The 20478-nt window shown below is 30.9% G+C and overlaps 2 protein-coding genes and 1 long non-coding RNA gene across 5 annotated transcripts; 2 read left to right on the top strand and 1 right to left on the bottom strand.

Moving 5' to 3' along the window:
- Window positions 1-12513: 12513 nt before the first annotated feature.
- LOC109788108 (protein IQ-DOMAIN 12) lies at window positions 12514-16367 on the top strand. 3 transcript variants are annotated; one of them, XM_020346770.3, is made up of 6 exons: window positions 12515-12724; window positions 13100-13242; window positions 13609-13893; window positions 14528-14740; window positions 15067-15198; window positions 15480-16367. In XM_020346770.3, exons 2-6 carry the CDS (start codon window positions 13174-13176, stop codon window positions 15942-15944), a joined length of 1164 nt encoding a protein of 387 aa, XP_020202359.2. In that variant the 5' UTR covers window positions 12515-12724; window positions 13100-13173; the 3' UTR covers window positions 15945-16367. The 3 variants fall into 3 exon arrangements, with proteins under 3 accessions (XP_082916687.1, XP_020202359.2, XP_082916686.1); XM_083060560.1 differs by lacking the exon at window positions 12515-12724 and adding an exon at window positions 12917-12934; XM_083060561.1 differs by lacking the exon at window positions 15067-15198 and having other exon boundaries at window positions 12514-12724.
- On the bottom strand, window positions 14338-18427 carry LOC145949723 (uncharacterized). Its single transcript, XR_014428151.1, has 2 exons — window positions 18245-18427; window positions 14338-14681 (listed from the first exon to the last, which is right to left on the bottom strand). It is a non-coding gene; the product is annotated as an uncharacterized LOC145949723 (long non-coding RNA).
- LOC109788127 (putative glutathione S-transferase) lies at window positions 17645-20254 on the top strand. The gene is made up of 2 exons (XM_020346793.3): window positions 17645-18015; window positions 19662-20254. The coding sequence occupies exons 1-2, from the start codon at window positions 17707-17709 to the stop codon at window positions 20028-20030; spliced, it is 678 nt and encodes a 225-aa protein (XP_020202382.1). The 5' UTR covers window positions 17645-17706; the 3' UTR covers window positions 20031-20254.
- Window positions 20255-20478: the final 224 nt, after the last annotated feature.

The following is a 20478-nucleotide window of genomic DNA, read 5'->3' as shown; positions in this document are numbered from 1 at the left end:
TTGATAAGGACCAATAAATCGAGGTGTGAGTTTCTTTGATTTCATTACCCTACCAATACCAGTTGTTGGTGTAACTTTCAAAAATACATGATCACCTTCTTGAAATTCAAGAGGTCGTCTTCTTTTATCAGCATAACTTTTCTGTCTGCTTTGAGTCATTCTCAATTTTTCCTGAATCATTTTGATCTTTTCCGTGGTTTGTTGCACCACTTCAGGGCCCAAGATTAAATTTTCTCCTGTCTCAAACCAACACAAAGGAGTTCTGCACCTTCTCCCATATAGAGCTTCATAGGGTGCCATACCTATGCTAGAATGAAAATTATTGTTATACGTGAATTCAATCAGAGGCAGATATTGATCCCAACTACCAAAATCCTCTAGCACACAAGCTCTCAATAAATCTTCTAAGGATTGAATGGTTCTTTTTGATTGTCCGTATGTTTGAGGATGATATGTAGAGCTAAGGCGAAGCTTAGTTCCTAATGCTTGATGTAAACTTCCCCAAAATTTAGAAGTGAATCTAGGATCCCTATCAGATATTATGCTAGATGGTACACCATGCAGCCGTACAATCTCCCTTATGTACATTTCAGTCAATTTTTCTAGTGTATACCTAATGTTAATGGGTAATAAGTGAGCAGATTTTGTCAGCCTATCCACGATAACCCATATAGAATCAAACTTATGAGTTGTTCGTGGTAAACCGACTACAAAATCCATTGCTATGCTGTCCCATTTTCATTCAGGTATATCTAAGGGTTGTAACATTCCTGCTGGCTTTTGGTGTTCTATCTTGGCCTTCTGACAAATCAAACATGTAGCCACATACTGTGCTATTTCTTTTTTCATTTTGGGCCACCAAAACATTCTCTTGAGATCCTGATACATTTTTATTGCTCCAGGGTGTATACTGAACTTGCTCTTATGTGCCCCACCTAGAATTATTTTCTTAATTTCTGAATCATTGGGTACACATATCCTATCATTAAATCTCAAAACTCCTCTTTGATCTATACTAAACTTTTCACCATCCTTTTGTCCCAACAATCTTTTTTTTTTTTGAATGAATTTATCAACTACCTGAGCCTTACCAATTTGACCATGTAAGTCACTAGTAATTTGAACTGCATGCAATTGTATTCTATCCTGACTTACTGTAGTTGATAAATTCATATCTCTAAATTTTTCTATCAAATTCATCTCATGAATCATTAGAAAAGAGATATGTAAAGATTTCCTACTCAATGCATCAGCCACAACATTGGCTTTTCCTGGATGGTAATGTAATTCAAAATCATAATCTTTCAAAAATTCCATCCACCTTCTTTGTCTCATATTCAATTCCTTTTGATCAAACAAATATTTTAAACTCTTATGATCACTAAAAACATCAAACTTACCACCATACACATAATGTCTCCATATTTTGAGTGCAAAAATAATGGCAACTAGTTCTAGATCATGGGTTGGGTAATTCTTTTCATGAGCTCTCAGTTGTCTAGAAGCATATGCTACTACCCTTCTATCTTGCATAAGAACACACCCTAATCCCATTTTTGAGGCATCACAAAATATGACAAATTATCCATTAGGATTGGGTAAGGCTAAGACTGGTGCAGTGGTTAATCTTTTCTTAAGCTCTTGAAAACTATTCTCACATTTTTCAGTCCACTCAAAGGGTTGTCCTTTCTTAGTGAGTTGAGTTAAAGGCATGGCTATTTTAGAGAATCCTTCAATGAATCTCCTATAATATCCTGCTAAACCCAAAAAATTACGGATTTCTGTCACTGTCTTTGGAGGTTCCCATAACAGAACTGCTTCTACTTTAGACGGACCCACAAACACTCCGTCTTTGGAGATCACATGTCCTAAAAATTTAACCTCCTCTAACCAAAATTCACACTTAGAAAGTTTGACATATAATTGTTTATCTTTCAGGATTTGAAGAATAGTTTGAAGGTGTTCTTCATGCTCTTCTTGAGTTCGAGAATATATGAGGATATCGTTTATAAAGACCACCACAAAATGGTCTAAATATGGATGAAAAATCTTATTCATATAATCCATGAACACTGCAGGTGCATTGGTTACTCCAAAAGGCATTACTTGATATTCATAATGACCATACCTTGTTCTAAATGCAGTTTTCTGTATATCTTCTACTTTCACTTTGATTTGATGGTATCCTGATCTTAAATCTATCTTAGAAAACACAGTGGCTCCTCTCAATTGATCCATCAAATCATCTATCCTAGGAAGAGGGTATTTATTCTTTATAGTAAACTTATTTAATTGACGATAGTCTACACACAACCTAAAACTTCCATCTTTCTTTTTAACTAACAAAATAGGAGCCCCCCAAGGTGACACACTAGGGCGTATGAATTGTTTTTCAAGAAACTCCTCTAATTGTTTCTTCAACTCAACTAATTCAGAAGGTGACATCCTATAAGGTGCCATTGAAATTGGTCCAGTTCCAGGTATTAAATCAATCGAAAATTCAATCTCTCTGTCAGGTGGTAAACCAGGAATATCATTAGGAAAAACTTCAGGAAAATTTTGAACAACAGCTATGTTTTTCAAGTTGACTTCCTCTTTAGCTTCCATAGAGGATAAGATTAAATATCCTTGAACTTTACCCCAAGAAAACTTGCTTATTGGTTTGGATAATGAAATCAATAGGTCTTTAGAATCAAGAAACATTACAGACCTTTATGCACAATTGAGAAGGACATGATTGGAAGATAACTAGTCCATACCTAAAATCACATCTAATTGTGATAAAGGCAAGCAGATCAAATTTACAAGAAATTTTTTATCACTAATAAAAATAGGACAGTCTGAACAAACTTTATTGGAAATTACAGATTTGTTTGTAGGGGTTGAAACAATTAGGTCAGACTCTAAAGAAGAAACTGGCAATTGAAGGTGTTGAACACAATCATTGGAGATAAAAGAATGAGTTGCGCCTGAATCATACAGTACATTTAAAGTTTTGCCTTTAATGAAACATGTACCTTGTATTAAATCGTTGTTTTGAGCAGCTTCAATTCTGGTCATGGTATAAACTCTCCCAGTTGTAAGAGGTCTAGGTTTGAGTCCAGAAGTATTCGTGTGCGTCTTTGGTTGTCCACACTCAGAAAACACATGACCCGGCTTTTCACACTTGAAACAAACAGGTCCTTTGAGATGTCAGTCTTTAGTATAATGACTCTGTCCACACTTAAGACACTTAGATTGATTATTCATGGGTCCATTGGAATTTCCTGCAAATTGAGAAGATTGGGGTTTCCATTGAGGTCGATCATAAGGTTTTCCTTCATTATTCATTTTCTTATTAAACTGAGGACCAAAAGATTTTGGTCTGTTATCCTTATTGTGATCAAAACCTTCCAGAAAACGACACTTGTGTATTAATGTGGGAAAATCCGAAATTTCTAATATTCCTACTGCCTTTCTTAATTCTGGTCTAAGTCCATCTTCAAATTTAATACACTTCATTCTCTCATCAGGGTGATAAAAGAAAGTAGAATATTTTCCCAATTCTTCAAACTTAGAAGCATACTCTCCCACTGTCATGTTCCCTTGTTTTAATTGCATAAATTCTATTTCTTTAGCCCTCCTAACATCATTAGGAAAATATTTTTCAAAAATTTTTGCTCTAAACACTTCCCATGTAATAATTATTCCTTCTCCTTCTAACAACCTTCTAGTACTATCCCACCAATATTCTTCTTCTCCTATTAACATAAACACTGCATAGTTTACTTTTTGGTTATCAGGACAGTTCATGGCTCGAAATATCTTTTCTATATATATATATATATATATATATATTTAGTTTACTAAATATAAATAAAAATAGCCTACTAGTATCTACCTATTCATTTTAAATATACAAACTAAAATTTTAAGAGTTTGATTAAAAATAATAATAATAATAATAATAATAAAATTATGAATATTAGATGATTCTATTTTATTAATTAGATCATAATAATTATGTAATTAGGAATAAATATTTTATAATTTTATTTCAATAAAAATTTGATATATATATTTATTCTCTATTATACACACACACACACACACACACACACACACATATATATATATATATATATATATATTATAATAACTAAAAATTTCAATTAGTATTTTAAGAAGAGTACACTTAATAATAATATTGAGAATATTGTTATCTAAAAATTTAAGACATTACAAATGTAAACATATCAAGTTCACCTTATAACAACATCCACACATTTCTATAAGACAACACACACATACCTTAGAAGTTATCGCAGAAGTAGAAACAAATATAAAAGAGTGTGCAACACTCAAGTCAAATAGGATAGAAACATCCTTACCGATAACTTTTTCTTTCCCTTTCACTAGATTAGAAGATATGGAAGCTTTAACTCTCATTAAAGAAAATACTCGACCTGTAATAGTAAGTGATAATGCATAATTGATACATATTTTAGTGTATTACATTGGGCTTATTTGAAATTTACAAGTGTCTTGAATTGATGAATTGGTTGAGATTTGTTTTAGTTTGCTATATTGATTTTAATTCATCAAGTTTGGACATATCATAGTCCAAAAATGCGTCCCAAGTTTACATCTCTACACTTTGTATTGGATTTTCTTTAGAAAATTATTAAAGAAGTATCTTAGTCTTTTTATTATGTAATTAATGGGTTTAGACTCAATAATCAGATAGAAATGTTAAGAATTGACCGAGTTATGTGAGTAACAAGATGAACCTAACATTATGTACGCAAAAAGTAACATTTGTAACTTGTAAGCCTTACAAGTTAATTAAGTTTCATGTCATGCATAAGATTTGTAGCCTTGGATATTATCTATCTAATGGCACTAGAATAACTTAAAAAGGAGGTCTAAAACTCAAGTTATGGTCAAATTAGTGAGCGAAAGTCAAGTTGTCAAATTTAGGCTTAAATATGAAAGTTTTGTAATTTTTAAAAATAATGGATAGTAAAATCAACTATTGAAATCAACATAGAAGTTGTAGATAATTATCTTAACTTTCTAATAAAAAATTAAGATTAACTTGATAGCATAAGTATAACTCTAGATATCGCATTTAGAGCACACAATGTCATAGAAACTTAACATAAGAAGAAATAATTTGTGAGTTGTAATGGTGAGTTATTTTATTATTTAAATGCTTGTATGTGATATGAGATGATTATGCATGATATGATGTGAAATATTGGTGTTTGGATTAAGAATGTTGTGTGCAACATTTGAATCATTGGTGAATGACAATATGTGAGACAATAATAATTGATGATGATGAGAGTTTAAGTAATGGTAATGTATAATGTTGTGATGTGTGACGATGATGTTTAAGGTTCAATGATAATGATGTTATGGTGGAGATATTATTATAATGATGTTATAATGATGAATGTTATATAATATGTGATGAACGAATAATGAGGATGCATAGTGATGATATGTGTACGAGATGGCGTTGATGTCAACATGATTTATGAGGTGATGTTGATGGTGGTCTTGTTGATGAGATGTATAAGTCTAGGATGTAACTAACAATGAAGAGATCCAAGCAAAGCTTAGTATGTTGTGGAAAAATCCAAACTCTGGGATTTGGAAAATCACCAATTGAACATTGCATTTATTATGGTGTGGTATTGTTGTATAGAGTCCATACATTCATATTTTGTTTGCAAGGTAGTGTGAATCTATGCAAGAAGGTCTCTATGGTCCTCTACCTTGTGTTATGGTAGGTAGCCTCTAACAGGAGTGTGAGGTAACCATAACCGATTGTAATGCATTGACTTGATTCTAGTATATACCCTTTAGTTAAGAGTGGATTGTGTAATACCCTCTACCTTGCATACCATAACATATAAATAATATAAAACTGAATAACCTTGATATAATAAATAAACTCAAAATCCATACAAGTAGAGAGAATCACATTATTAACATAAAACTAGACTTAAAGGAATCAACAAAATTATAGGGGAACTAAAATCAAATTACTCAAATTAAATAACATGAATTAAATCCTAGCTATTCCTAACTATGCCCCGATGTCAAATGTCCTATTAGAGCACAACCCATCATTGTGGACTAGGCCTTGTCTCCAACATCCTCAATACCATGTTGATGATCATCTACAACAAACACATGAGCAACAACACGAAAGAAAAGAGAGTGAGAAATACCTCATTTTGGCTTATGGTGCAAGAATGCAAACTAAATAACCAAACAAAAACAAGACATACAACAAGTTATAGCATACACGGATAAACACTATCATCATAGTTATTCAATCATAGCATAATAATAATAATAAATACATTATAATGCATTATGCAATGGATATGAACTATCTATTATCATGCATGTGACACCAATAAAAACATCACACTTGTACATAGTCACTGGCAATACACGTAGAACAGTCTAGGAGTACATGTCAGGTCACACCCTTTACGCACTCTCACTAGGAGGATATATTACCAGGTTTTGGTTGAGATAACTAAGATGCGCAAGATACATCCCATGCACACGAGGATAGGACTGGGACTTCCAAATCGAGTTATCCCCAAGGATTGATCTCCAATCTTTAGGATTTAGGGAACCCTTAGAGCTTCCGTAGTTAATGGGGGTCATCCCATGCTTGACGAGAAAGACCCCAAGACAAAACTTTGCTCTCAACCTTTACAACGCCCGACACGGCTCAAGTGGTGTCCGACATTGTATCAGAAGCAACATGGACAATAGAAAAATGCAAAATTACTAGTCACACACCAAATCACCAAAATACACAATTCAATCGGTAAAAATGTTCTATAACATGCCATTAACACTCCACACTACTCAATTTGCACATATAAACCAATATATTCACCAAACTATTACAACAATTGCATTAGAGTTTTTGATGGGAACCACAAATCATACAATTATAATCCAAAATATATAATTAATCATACATTCAAACAATTCATGTCATTGGGAACGTGAATAAGAGGCAAAACAGATGCATTTAGGAAAATCTCTTATACATAGGCATACAACATACACAGGATTAGGGGGTCAATCCCACTACCTGACGTACAAATCTACACCCAAAGTGAGATTTCTCACTCCTCCCTTAACTTAATTAGCAGAAAAGGATGAATTATGATCAACTTCGGGATGTTTCCCTCCTTGCTCTTGATCTCCAAGCTCTAAGCGCAACAGAAGAAAGTGTATGTAAATAGGGAAAAATGCGTAAAATTGGTCAAAACTCTTCTTTTAAAATTTAACCTTCCCTAAACCCTCTTTTAGTTAAAAGACTTAACCTTAGTTACTAGTTCATTTCCCTCTTAATTAATTAAATAAAACATTTAAATAAAACCTTTAATGAAATACCTTATATTATATTCCAAAATATATTAAATAATTAAATAAATATTAAAAAGCTCCTATTATTAGAAAATAAAATGTCAAAATTACTAATAAAATACTTATATTGTACTGTATGAAAAACGGGGTGTTATAGATTGAGTGAGTCACTTAGTGTGTGGTAATTCCATTTCATGGCTCCTAGGTTACCTTGAGTTGATAATGAGGAAAAGATTGATATCACATGCATATAGAGTTAAACACATGCTTTTGTACATATCTTTATATTATAATTGAAATTGATTACATGAATGATTATTGTTGATGATGAATAAATATAGAGGGATTGATGTTATTGTGATGAGTGTTTCCTTGGATGTTGGATATGAATATAAATGAATGTATGAAACTTAATTATGATGTATGTCTTTTTTAGTGCTATCCTTATACCTTATTTGTTATACATGGACAAAATATATTTTCACTCCTTTGTATTTGTATTGTTTGTTGTTTTGTATGGATTGGTCGCTATTACAAGAGTAAAGTAGGTATATGAAGTCGGGCATGAGAGATTAGAAGCTTAATATTTCAAGGGTTGTTTTGGGTTCTTACTCTGGTAGTGTGATATCGGGACATTGAGAGTTTTTATGTTTTTATTAGTTATAGAAAAAAATTATTTTAGCTTATTGTTTTATGTTAGAAATTTGATATAAAGGACAATTTGTGTCTTGTTTTTGGATTTATGCTAAAAATAACTTATCTTTTATTTAAATAATTTTCATTTGGTGAACTTATGAATCCTTTTACAACATTATTATTATTATTATTATTATTATTATTATTATTTTACTATTTGTTTAAAAACCTTTGTTTATAATGCTTAAGAGTAGAAGGATATGTCCTAATGAAACTCTTACCTTTTAAAAATACAATATAAAATACTATAGTATTAATAAGAAATTAATGATAATACCTAGAACTATTTTTTAAATAGGGCAATGTTAAAGAGTATAAAACTATTATACGTGTCTGTGATAATATTTGATTTTTCTCTTATATATATATTTTTATTCAATTGTAATTTTTGTCATGACCACTTTAAAAATCATTGGTAAAATTTTATTTCGTATAACTCCCCTTTCTTAATTGGTTGCAATTTTAACATTTAAAAAACATTTTAATGATCTCACTTTTTAATGTTATATTAAAACTTTTCCTAATTTATCTATTTATAAATTATTCAATCATTATAAATAAAATAATATATTTATTAAAAGAGTAGAATTATTTTAGTAAAATTGTATTAATACTGATAATTTTTTTAATTTATAATAAAAAATTTAATCACCAATCATTATGAGGATATATATATCACCCTCGCCTAAATAAGTCAAATCTCAAATGCATATTTTATGTCTGATTTATTGATACAAAATATAAGCATTTTAATCTTAATTCGATGGTTCAAATAGGTTGACACGCAAATGAATCTAAATTCACACTAATAGATATAACAAAGTCTAACAAAGATATATTATGATTTTTTTTAAAAAAATTCTAACATACTACTCTCTCTCTCTCTCTTTAATTTCCTTTCTTATTTTACAACGGGTCGTGTTTATAACAACGTATGACTCCCAAGAGCCAGAGAAGTTGCTAGAATGTGTGGCCATTGATTTTATTATCCAACATACTTATGTTGTCAATTTTCTTTTGACCGAATATGATTGGTTGACCCATGTACACTTTGATCCTTTTTATATGCATACTTTCATTATGAGAGCTGAAGCAAAGTTCATTGCCATGATCCATACTTATATCAGGCCTGAGAGAATAATGCAAAAAGCAAAGTTTTTCTTAAACCAAGACCTATATGAAATGCGTGATGAGAATATAATTTGGAGAGTTCAATGAACTTTACTAGATAATAATAGTCCAAAATAAGCTGCGAAAGCTACTAGATATTATTGTTATTACGAAATGATATAATTGATCAACTTTAACTAAGAATGAAGCCATTGCATTAATGAGGGAATGCTTTTCTGGTTCAATTAACATGTTTGATCTGTCCCAGTACAAAGAAACGCACAACTCAGCAGCTATAACATATGTAAAGCAAAGTTTGCTAGACTTTTCTTATTATTATGAATACCTTGTTGGGACAGTGAAACAACACCAAAGACACTTTTTTTTCTTCTTCTTCTTCTTCTCATTTTGTTAGAGATAACTCGTGGAAAAGAAAAAGGGTTTTATTAGAATTAATTATGAGCATTCGTGACTTTTATTTGAGGGCACGGACCACCATGATCAGGCTTTTAAATTCTCAATTCTCAAGTCAAAAACGTGCTCACATCAAGTACATTGGGACCAATTTGTGTAAAAAAAATATGCACATGTCATGACAAATTTTGAAAAGTCAAAACATGTAGTACGCCAACATTTTTCTATGTAACTAACTGTTCTCAGGCCACTAATCAATTTTACTGTTTCTATGTAACAGGTTGCCATGGTGGTTCTGATAAATTAAGTTGATTGATGTGTCAAACATTGCATGATAATTCGTCATTAATTGTATTTGATAGGTCACTCTCACGTACGTGCTATTAATATTATTTCTCAAATTACATGAGTTTTAACCCCTTCCACAAATTAATGCGAGTAGAAAATGCCCCCTCAACCGAAAGCATCAGTTATGATATCCAAGCCTATGATTGAAAGCAGAAAGCTTACAATCTTACATTGATAAGTTTTTTTGATCCATGTATACTTGATCTTCTTAATTAAGATATTATGTTCGAGTTTTTTGAATTAAAAAAAAAAAACTTACGTAAAGTTGTTTAAATATGTAGTCGGTGTTATTTTTTAATCAAAACTTTCATAATATACTTATATGTATGAGTTAATCATTTATATATTGTCAGTGTAAAGTTTTTTACACTGATCAAATTTGTTGCTAGTACCTTTTTTATTTTAATTTAATTAAATAAACAAATGACATGATACTAATAATAGATCTGATTAGTTGTCAGTGTAAAATTTTTTTTACACTGACAGTATATAAGTGATTAACTCTATATGTATATTAATGATATTTACATTAAATACATTACAGAATTCATTAAAGAAATAATACCAACTATACTTAAGTTTTATTCTTAAAAAAAACATTTCACTAAACACAATTAGTTGAATTCTCTAACATATATTAGTTATTTATAAAATCGATCAACACTTTAAACCATTAACATAAAAAATAAAATAAAAAAATAAAAGTTGGAAAGCTTACAAAACTCCAAATAGTCGTGTTCCACATAATTCAGACTGTCAGAGCTAGCTCATTATGAATATGAATTGATAAGCATTGGACAAAGAAATTTCAATGTTTTGAGTTACAAGAAAAGAATTTCATGCTTAGGCATAAAGCGACACTTTTATGTTACAATTAAACTATGACAATTCGAAAAAGAACCTAAGGATGGGTCCGAACAATTATAAAGGTGATATGTGATAAACACAGATGGCATGTTTGTGTTAGATAAATAAAATAATTAATGATGGGAACTCGTGTTGGTCCTAAGACCACACATTTTAATGAGAATCATTTATGTAACCAAAGGAAAAAGGGGTAAAGCATTTAGTTGCCATATTTCTTAAGAGAGTGTCTATGTTTTCACGCTTCATTTGGTTGTGACCATCATAATTTTCTTTATGTAAAAATGAAAATTTGATCATAACATTTCCTTTTCTTTAATAAAAGTTTGGGGGAAAAAGGATTATCTAGCTTCTAGTTCTGTTAATACTAATCCAAATCTTTAAAATCTGAGTGTGACATTGATGTTCAATGTCCAAATTTCTCAACTAATTGGAATCGAAGAGGATAGACTTTCTTAAGAATCCAAATGAATGTTTATACGATGTTAGTTACCTTTTAATCTTTGAAACGAGCTCACAAAAGAACAAGTGGTGTATACATCAAAATTGTAAATTTTTATAAAATTAGATGAATAAAATTATGAAATTGAAAATATAAAAGATCAAAATTTTACAATGAATGTTATAAAATATTAAAAGTATAATTTAAGTTATTTTATAATATTGTTACATCAACACGTCCATATCAACATGACATTTTATTACATTATTATGATGTTAACATGTTAAATATTAAGTGGCAAATTAATATGTGGTGTAAAATTATAAAATTAAAATATTTTATCTATTTTTTTATAAGTATCTTCTTAGAATATTTTATACAGATTAAAAAAGTTAATAAATAAATGAAAGACAATAATAATTTTACAAAATTTATCTTATGATTAATAAATTTTATTAATTAATAAATTAATAAAATTTATTAATTTGTAGTTTGTACCTTCAATTACTCACCTTATTACACTTTCTAAATTCAAAAGGTCCAATGAAAGAAAGACTACCCAACTTCAAGGTTATAGCATTGCCTATTAGTTTATATCTAAACTTTATCATAAAGTGATGTTATACAAATTATTTTCCCTTCATTTATTTAACAATTCAAAGTGTCCCCATTTGGCATTTCATTTTCAGTTCTAACTGCCATAGCCAGTCCCCATGCCCCTTCCGGAGGGACCGGGTGGTAGAAAATGAAACCAAATGGTCAATTTAGTAAGTTTGACGAAACCAAACATTTGAAATGGACCGTAGCATTTGATAAAATTGACAAGTGCAATAGAAGAGAGACAAGAAAGACCCCATGGAGTTGAATGGAGTTTGCCTTTTGAGTAACCACAAGTCTTCTAAGGACCCTAATCCATTGCCCACATCATTACAAGAGTCTTCCTTATGCCTTTCCCAATGCACTCCCCTCTCACACTATTATGACCAATGACCATATATTATACATAATAAATAAATAAATAAAATTACCAACAATCTCTAATTAATACTTTCTCTTTTATTTTTTATATCGGTTGAAAATCACAAATTTTAAAAAATTTTAACACTAATTCAAAGAAAAACTTATTAAATGAAATACAATATGTACAGAATTTGTGATTTTGAGTAAATGAAATGTTAGTTGTTAGAAAAAGTGTATATGATAAAGTATGGCTAGTGTTCCTCCTTATATATATACATAGGGCGCTTAGTGTCAAAACACATTGATACCAAGCAACGAATTTTGCGACACACCCCACCCCAAAGGACAAAGAATCTCACTTGGGGAATCATCAATTTACAAAATTTTTTGAAACATCATAAGGGTGTGAATCAATGTCAGTGGGATTTCGTCTCCTTAGAATCACTATTTTCTCTGTCTTGGATAACTAAGCCATCCTGTTTCTTCATGTTTTATGAAAAGGTTAGTTTCTTCAAGTGGCCTAACTTTTTGGTACTCATATGACTATGCTTGAAACATATTCTCTTGAGTGGAATGAATGCACTTTATATTATGTGGTGTTTTTCTTAAGTATTTAAAATATGTTTACTGTTCAGGTTATATTTCAGTCCTATTGAGCCAATAGTGATAGTTAAAAAGAAAAGTTTATCGGTACTCTTGGTCCTTGTAGGGGTAGGTTTCTTTTATGTTGACAAATGAATGGAACAGCTAGTCGAGAAAATAAAATACAATGGAGATGACTAGAGCATATTATTTATTTATTAGGAATTATGAAATATGTATATTAAAATCTCTGAATTTGACTCTTACTACCTTTTCTCCCTCTCTTTCTTCTAGATCAAATATAGGATGTGCTTGAGGAACAGAAATGTTGTCTGAACAATTCGGTTTGAATGATGTCATAAATCTTCATGGCAAAGAGGAAGAGCTGGTTTGGATGGGTGAAAAGGCTATTCACTTCTGAATCAAAGGACAACAATGTAAGGGGTGTCCAATAATGCATGATTTTGGGTCTGTTTTGATAAACTTCTAGAAAAGCATTTTTATGAGAGAAAATAGGAAGAAAGAATTAAATGAATTTCTTCTTAAGTTAAAATCAACTTATGCATATGCTAATTTATAGAAACTCCCTCGTGTTAACTTCTCCAAAATCTTATTTTTAGCTTATGCATAAGTTAATTTTAACTTATAGAGAAATCCATCTTCTGTTTTCTTTCTATTTTTCTCCCCTAGAAATGTTTTTGGTAAAGTTTATCCGAACATGCCCTTCATATTTTACAAACTTCAGAATCATCTAATGATAGTAAGTACTAGTTTTGGTTAACATTTCGTTGGTGTAATCTCAGAAGCCAAGGAGATGGGGGTGGAGTTTTGGAAGGATCAAGCAGAAACAGTATCCTACAATCACAGCTCCAAACAGGGCATTGATTGAAGCAAGTGCAGAGCAGAGAAAGCATGCTTTGACAGTGGCTATTGCTACAGCAGCAGCTGCTGAGGCTGCAGTTGCTGCTGCACATGCTGCTGCTGAGGTTGTCAAGCTCACAGGTGCTTCTCGTTCTTACTCATATCTTTCCAAGGGAGACAGAAGTTTAGCTGCCATCAAGATTCAAAGCGCGTATCGTGCACATCTTGTGAGTGCATCTTTATTCTGTGTTGATCACTGAATAAAACTCCAATTCTGATTGAAAGATAACATTAATCAAACCTTAGGAACTGTTGCTAAGTTTGTTCATACTCTATTTTCATAATGTTCCAAATTTTAGATTAGCAGTTTGCAAGGGATTTACATAGATGAATTAATCAAAGGGATAGTACTAGTAGTTAAGAGAAAAATCATTTCAATTTTGGACGGCCTTTTTTTCTATTCCTTCTAGTAACATAATTTTCCATTTAGGTGATAACATATGGATGAACTGAATGAAAAAGGGTGATTGTGTCTAGTTATTAATTAGTATTAATTTATCTTTTGCTTCCAAATGCATTTCTATTATTTCTTTGTAGCGTTTCTAGTTAAGGTTGGTTTCAGAACTTACAAAATTTGCAAACCAAATATTCTGTTATATCATATAAAGAGGTATTGGAATGATGCTTTTTTAATTGGGCCTAATTTACTTTTTCTTTTTCCATGGAGAATTTGTCTTGTGACTTGTGAACTTCAGTTTTGATTCTCTGTTCTCAAATGTATTCACTCAAACCAAAGTGGTTTAGTGGACTCAGCAATGAGTTAAACAATTCTAAACTCGCTCTAAACTGGAAATGTAACAGGCTAGGAAAGCATTGAGAGCATTGAAGGGAGTTATAAGACTGCAAGCCCTAATACGTGGTCAAGCTGTGAGACGCCAAGTGTCAAACACTCTGCAGAATTTTCACTCCAATGCAAGAAATCAGATGGAAATTTTGGAAAGAAGCAGCCATACTGCTGAAAAGATCAAGCAAAGTCCAAAGCAAAAGAAAAAGTTAGAAGAGAAGGAACTGAAGGTAAAGTGTGTAACATTTATATAAGTAGAAGAGAAAAATATGAGAAACATAACTCAAAAGATTTAGGAAATGAATAAAGAAATTAATGAAACATTGATTTGAATTTCATACTTCTTTGTTAGTGGTTCAATTGCAAGTTTTGTAAATTTCCTTATTCCCTGCCTCAAACTTATTCCCCTCCTAATTTAGTTGACTTGGTGTATTTGTTAGTTAGGTTGAATAATGAATAGTGTTGACTTTTGATAACATAAGCCAATATATAAAGTCACCAATGACATTGAGTTTAAGCAATTCCCTTGGCTAACCACTCAAGAATATTTTTGCAGTCTGAATGTCATAATCATAGAACATGGGATTGTAGCTTGTTTTCAAGAGAAGACATTGAAGCTATATGGTTTAGAAAACAAGAGGCCATGGTCAAAAGAGAGCGCATGAAGCAATACTCTTCTTCACAAAGGGTAACACTAAACTAAATTTGATTTGATATTATTATATCTCAGCATCTTTACTCAAAAAGAAATGGAGAGAGAAAGAAACAAAATAAAGAAAAGATAAAAGAAAAAGTCAAGTAATCTGAAAAAAAGAACCTACCTTTTCAAACATTACTACTAGCTAGCTAGTAGCCACTAAAGCTAGGTATTTTTTCCTGAGTTTCCCTGTCTATTATTTTCTTATATTTCCTAGGACAGTATTTATAATGCCATGTGTCTAATAATAGCCATGCATTTATCTTTTCTAGGAGAGAAAAAATCCCCAAATAATGGAAGAATGTGTACACAACATGGACTTTGAAAGAGAGAGTTGTCGTACACTTGGAGAGTGGCTACATAAAGAAACATGTGATTGGGATGTGCTTTATAAACCAACTCTTCCTTCAAACTTTCTAAAAAAGGAATTTCAAGAAGAAGGGTTAAGTCCAAAGATTTCAATTCCAAGGAAATCATTTTCTGTTGTAAAAAGAAGCTCAAATGGGGATGAGAGTTCAGTGACAAATTCTCCAGTTTTTCCCACTTACATGGCTGTTACTGAATCCAGCAAAGCAAAGATGAGGTCTATTAGCACACCAAAGCAAAGAACAGGAATTATGGATATATGCTCCAATCAGAATGAGCCTCACAAGGAAAGCATTTCCTTTTGCTCTTCTTATTATGGTGCAACTAGTAGCACCAATGCAAACAATGCAAGTTATCAACAACGACGCTAGAGTGAAAATACAAATAGGCTTTGTTTTCACAGTAAGATGTACAATCCGGTTCAATGCATGATTTGCTGAAGTCACCATGAAGTATGGGGGAGAAAACCAAGTTTATTTCATGTCTGGTCCTTCACATCTTGCAAATCTTCACGTACATGAATGGAGTGCTTTTTTTTTTTTTTTCCTGACCATTTTATATATACATTTTGAAGAAAATTTTCTTCATGGTTTTGGAGATGAGAAAATGTTGCTACTTACTATTGGGTACATAATACATATCTAAAATCATATACATCTTTCTCTATTGTATTCTTCATTTAGTTGTCCAAGTTTGCTGTCATAGAAAATTGAAGCTGATATTTGCAAAATAATTATGGATTGTAATGAACAACTTTTATTGAATATTTTTAAAATTATTCATGCACAATAGTATACTATCTCGTAATTATGAGTAAACATCTGTTTTAGTCCTTGATTTTGAAAGATATTGTCATATTAACAACAAAATCCTTTTATCTTAAAACTAGTGGGAAACCTGATTTCATACGTTTAGCGTATTCAACTACCTAATCAAACATGCATTTTATATTTTTATATATAATATCAGTGACCATTTCTTTGCAATTTTAACCACCTAACCTAAGATGGATTGATTCTTTCGGTTAAACTAGATAAATATGAGACAATATATTCTTTGCTGTTCATATATATATATATATATATATATATATATATATATATATAATCTTCAACTACCTAGTCAAACTTTATAAAAATTCAACGATACATGATCAATTTTAGACAATTACTCAATATATAAGTCTTTTCTCTTAGACAAAGGTGGAATACGTGTCACCAAGTCAGCCTTAAAAATTTAGATTATATTACGATAATTTTGTTTGACTGAGCTAATGAGAACATTCATTTTTTTTTTCAATAAAATAAAATAACTAAAAACTGATTTGGTCCTAGAATTTAGAAGATGTCATATTAGTTCATCGTTTAAGAAATTATTAAATAAGTCCCTGAAAATATAACTTAATAATTATTTCAATTCAAAACTTAAAAAAGACTAAAGTGATAATGTTGAGATATATTCTGGAATAAAATGAGTAACTAATTAAATTTTATTTGATATTTTAGATACTTATTTAACAATTTCTGAATTTTTAGAATAGTGGATTAAGCCTAACTCAACCCTACAAAACCGACTTGTAAAGTGAGGGTTGCTTTCCACTTATATACTATTCAATTGCTTAATCTCCTCACGTGTGGCCCTTTTTTAATAATCTAGGATTGGCGGGACTTAAGTTTTTCTCAATACACCCCCTCACGTGTGACCCTTTTTTAATGATCTAGGATTGGCGGGACTTGAGTTTTCCTCAATACGATGGTCCATTTAAAGTGGATCTAAATGACTCTGATACCATGTTAGAATAGTGGATTAAGCCTAACTCAACCCTACAAAATCGGCTTGTAAAGTGAAGGTTGTTTTCCACTTATATACTATTCAATTGCCTAATCTCTAATCAACGTGAGACTTGAGTTTTTCCCGATATGAGTTTTAAGAATTAATAAGAGGAAACCTTCCAAATTCATACACTGAAGTGGATGTTTACTTAAAATAATAATAATAATAATAATAAATAATAAAAAATTCCTTACCATGTCTGACATGGCTGCAAGAGAATCAGTATAAAAGGTACAAAACATAAAGGATGAGGCACTTGAATCAGATTAAACTCAAGGGTCTTGAAGATTTAGCAAAAGAATGGGAGAAGTGAAGGTGATTGCTACACCTCAAAGCTTCCCTTGTGCAAGGATTGAATGGGCTTTAAGGATAAAGGGTGTGGAATATGAGTACTTAAAAGAAGACTTGGCAAATAAGAGTCCTTTGCTTCTTCAGTCTAACCCAGCCCACAAGAAAGTCCCAGTGCTCCTACACCATGACAACCCAATTGCTGAATCACTTGTGATCCTTGAATACATAGATGAGACATGGAAGGAGAACCCTTTGCTACCACTAGACCCTTATGAGAGGGCACAGGCTCGTTTCTGGGCCAAGTTTATTGATGACAAGGTACCCACAAACACACACTATGATCCTCAATATATGTACTTGTTTCTTTGTAGCAATTCTTGTGTTGTGTGGGTGTTTGTAGCCCAAACCAATCAAAAGCATAACACAAAGTTGATCTTAATTTTAAGGTTTAATTACTTTTTTTTAATCTTTGTAGCTTTATAAACTTTATTTTTTGTCTTTATAGTTAAAATATTTCATTTGGATTAATATATATAGAGGAACTTACCGTGAGGATAACCTGCCAAGAAAACAAACCGGCGACTCTTTTTTAGTTGAGATCTAGATCTACTCTGGATGCTTACTGGAGATAGACTCCTATTGTACTTCTGCTATTTTCTATTTCTATGTTGTGTTTAGTTGTGTGGCTGGTCTATGTGTGTGTGTAAGCTTCCCATTGGATGTACTCCCAAGCTTGTTGTGCTAGAATGAAAATAATCTGATTTCTTATAACCACTTATCCTAAAAATAAGTGTCGGTGGAATTATTATATTCAATAACTTATTATTTATATTAAATTTAAATGATCTAATAATTGAATTGAAAAATTTTCATGGATACATAAGTTTATAAATTTTTGTAAGATCTGAAAATTATTTATAATTTGTTACACAAATTTTAACTAACGTAAAATATATTTTTATAAATAATCATTGATTTAAATTAATATATCAAAGTATCAAATAATTTTAAAATATGATAAAAATTTGTTGATTTATCTATTTATTATAAAATTTTAATTTAATAATTGGATTGTTGAAATTTGGTGTAGAATATCAAGACTTATTCTTAAAACACTCACATTAATTTTGCTTCTTTTTAGTCTCTATCATTTATTATTATTGGACTTAAAAGGTGAAATTTATGAAACTACATAGACTAAAAAAAATTTTAAAAAAAATGATATATACATGAATTAAAATATAACACTATTAACTATAGGAATTAGAACATAAAATTTATAAAATTGTAGTCACTAGAAACCTGTTTTAAAACCAGTTTTAAAAGATGATTAAACCTGTTTTAAAAGAATCTTAAATTTTGATTTATTATAGGTGTTATATATACTTTATGTAAGAGATTCTCCTTCACTGCCTTTACTGATGTATGTTTGGAGTTTGGACCTTATTTCCCATGAGAAGTCACTGGCTTTACCACAACCTTAAGCTAGTAATTGTTTGGTTACAACTCAACATTATGAAAAATTATTGCACAATTTAGTAGCACTAAATACAGTTAGAAGTTAAGATTTTTCCAATTCTCATAATTAAATATTTTAAAGTCTATATAATTTTTTATTGTTTGTAAATTTAATTAAAAATCATTTATGTAAAAAAAATCAAGTTATAATCATAGACCAGTGATGCTTTATTTTTTTAACTTAATTATGAGTTTTATATTGTCCTCAATGAACCACTTCATGTCTTTTCTATTTAAACTCTTACCATAACACTTTCAAAAGCATACAAAATCATGTAAATTAAACACTTAAATATAACTTATTTTTCTTACATGTGATGTTGCTGATATTCTAATGTCATTCTATTATATTTTGATTAGGCTTGTAGCCTTTTTCTTGCATGCATGATTTTACAAGAAATATATACATCAAGCTCAATGATATAAGCTTATTTTCTTGGAAACAGTGTGTGTTTGGTGTATGGGGAGCCACTGTGGCCCAAGGAGAAGAGAAGGAGAAAGCCATAGATGCTGCACTAGAGTCACTTGCATTTATTGAGAAGGAAATTGAAGGGAAAAAGTATTTTGGTGGGGAGAAGATTGGTTATCTTGACATTGTAGTTGGGTGGATGTCTCATTGGCTCAATGTCCTAGAAGAGCTTGGAGAGATTGAACTACTCACTGCTGAGAGGTTCCCATCTCTTCATGCATGGAGCCACAACTTCATTCAGACTCCACCTATCAAAGATTGCATTCCACCAAGGGAAACCGTGGTTGAATATTTCAGCTTTGGCATCAACTACGTGCGTTCCTTAGAAGCATCCACTAAATCTTGAATGCATACTTGTAACCAAGCATGCATCATTTATGTTAGTTGTAATGTTCACATTGTATATTCATTGTCGTTGGAGTTTTCATTCATATGGTGTTGGTTATCTTAGTATATGAAATTGAGTGTAAAATGTGTACGAGTTCTGGTCATATGATCATAGTCTTATATTTGATTTCTGTTGTCATTATTATGATTTTTATTAATAAAAGAAATGTAGTTTGTGTAAAATGTGAAATCATTTTATTTTATTTTTGTAATGGTGGAATTAGTACCTCATATTTTTTTATAAGAAACTAGTTATAGACGTAAAATGGACCAGCTTCATGTAACGAAGTGTAATCGATTTTTAATTATCTATGCGCTGTTGTTTCATGTAACGATGCAATTAATAGTAATTTAATCACTGTTGGTTCAGGTGCAGAGAAGGAAAAAACGTTTTACTGTATTTTCCA

The sequence above is a fragment of the Cajanus cajan genome, chromosome 7, assembly GCF_000230855.2.
Source record: "Cajanus cajan strain Asha chromosome 7, NIPB_CcT2T_4, whole genome shotgun sequence".
NCBI lineage: Eukaryota > Viridiplantae > Streptophyta > Magnoliopsida > Fabales > Fabaceae > Cajanus > Cajanus cajan.
The sequence above is the reverse complement of the archived record's forward strand: the minus strand, read 5'-3'. Positions and strand labels throughout refer to the sequence as shown.

Bases quoted from the DNA above. Each gene is read 5' to 3' on its own strand.
- LOC109788108 (XM_020346770.3), top strand. From the start codon at position 13,174: ATGGCAAAGAGGAAGAGCTGGTTTGGATGGGTGAAAAGGCTATTCACT. The intron at 13,243-13,608 runs GTAAGGGGTGTC...GTGTAATCTCAG, and splicing joins CTGAATCAAAGGACAACAAT to AAGCCAAGGAGATGGGGGTG. The intron at 13,894-14,527 runs GTGAGTGCATCT...GAAATGTAACAG, and splicing joins GCGCGTATCGTGCACATCTT to GCTAGGAAAGCATTGAGAGC.
- LOC109788127 (XM_020346793.3), top strand. From the start codon at position 17,707: ATGGGAGAAGTGAAGGTGATTGCTACACCTCAAAGCTTCCCTTGTGCA. The intron at 18,016-19,661 runs GTACCCACAAAC...TCTTGGAAACAG, and splicing joins CCAAGTTTATTGATGACAAG to TGTGTGTTTGGTGTATGGGG.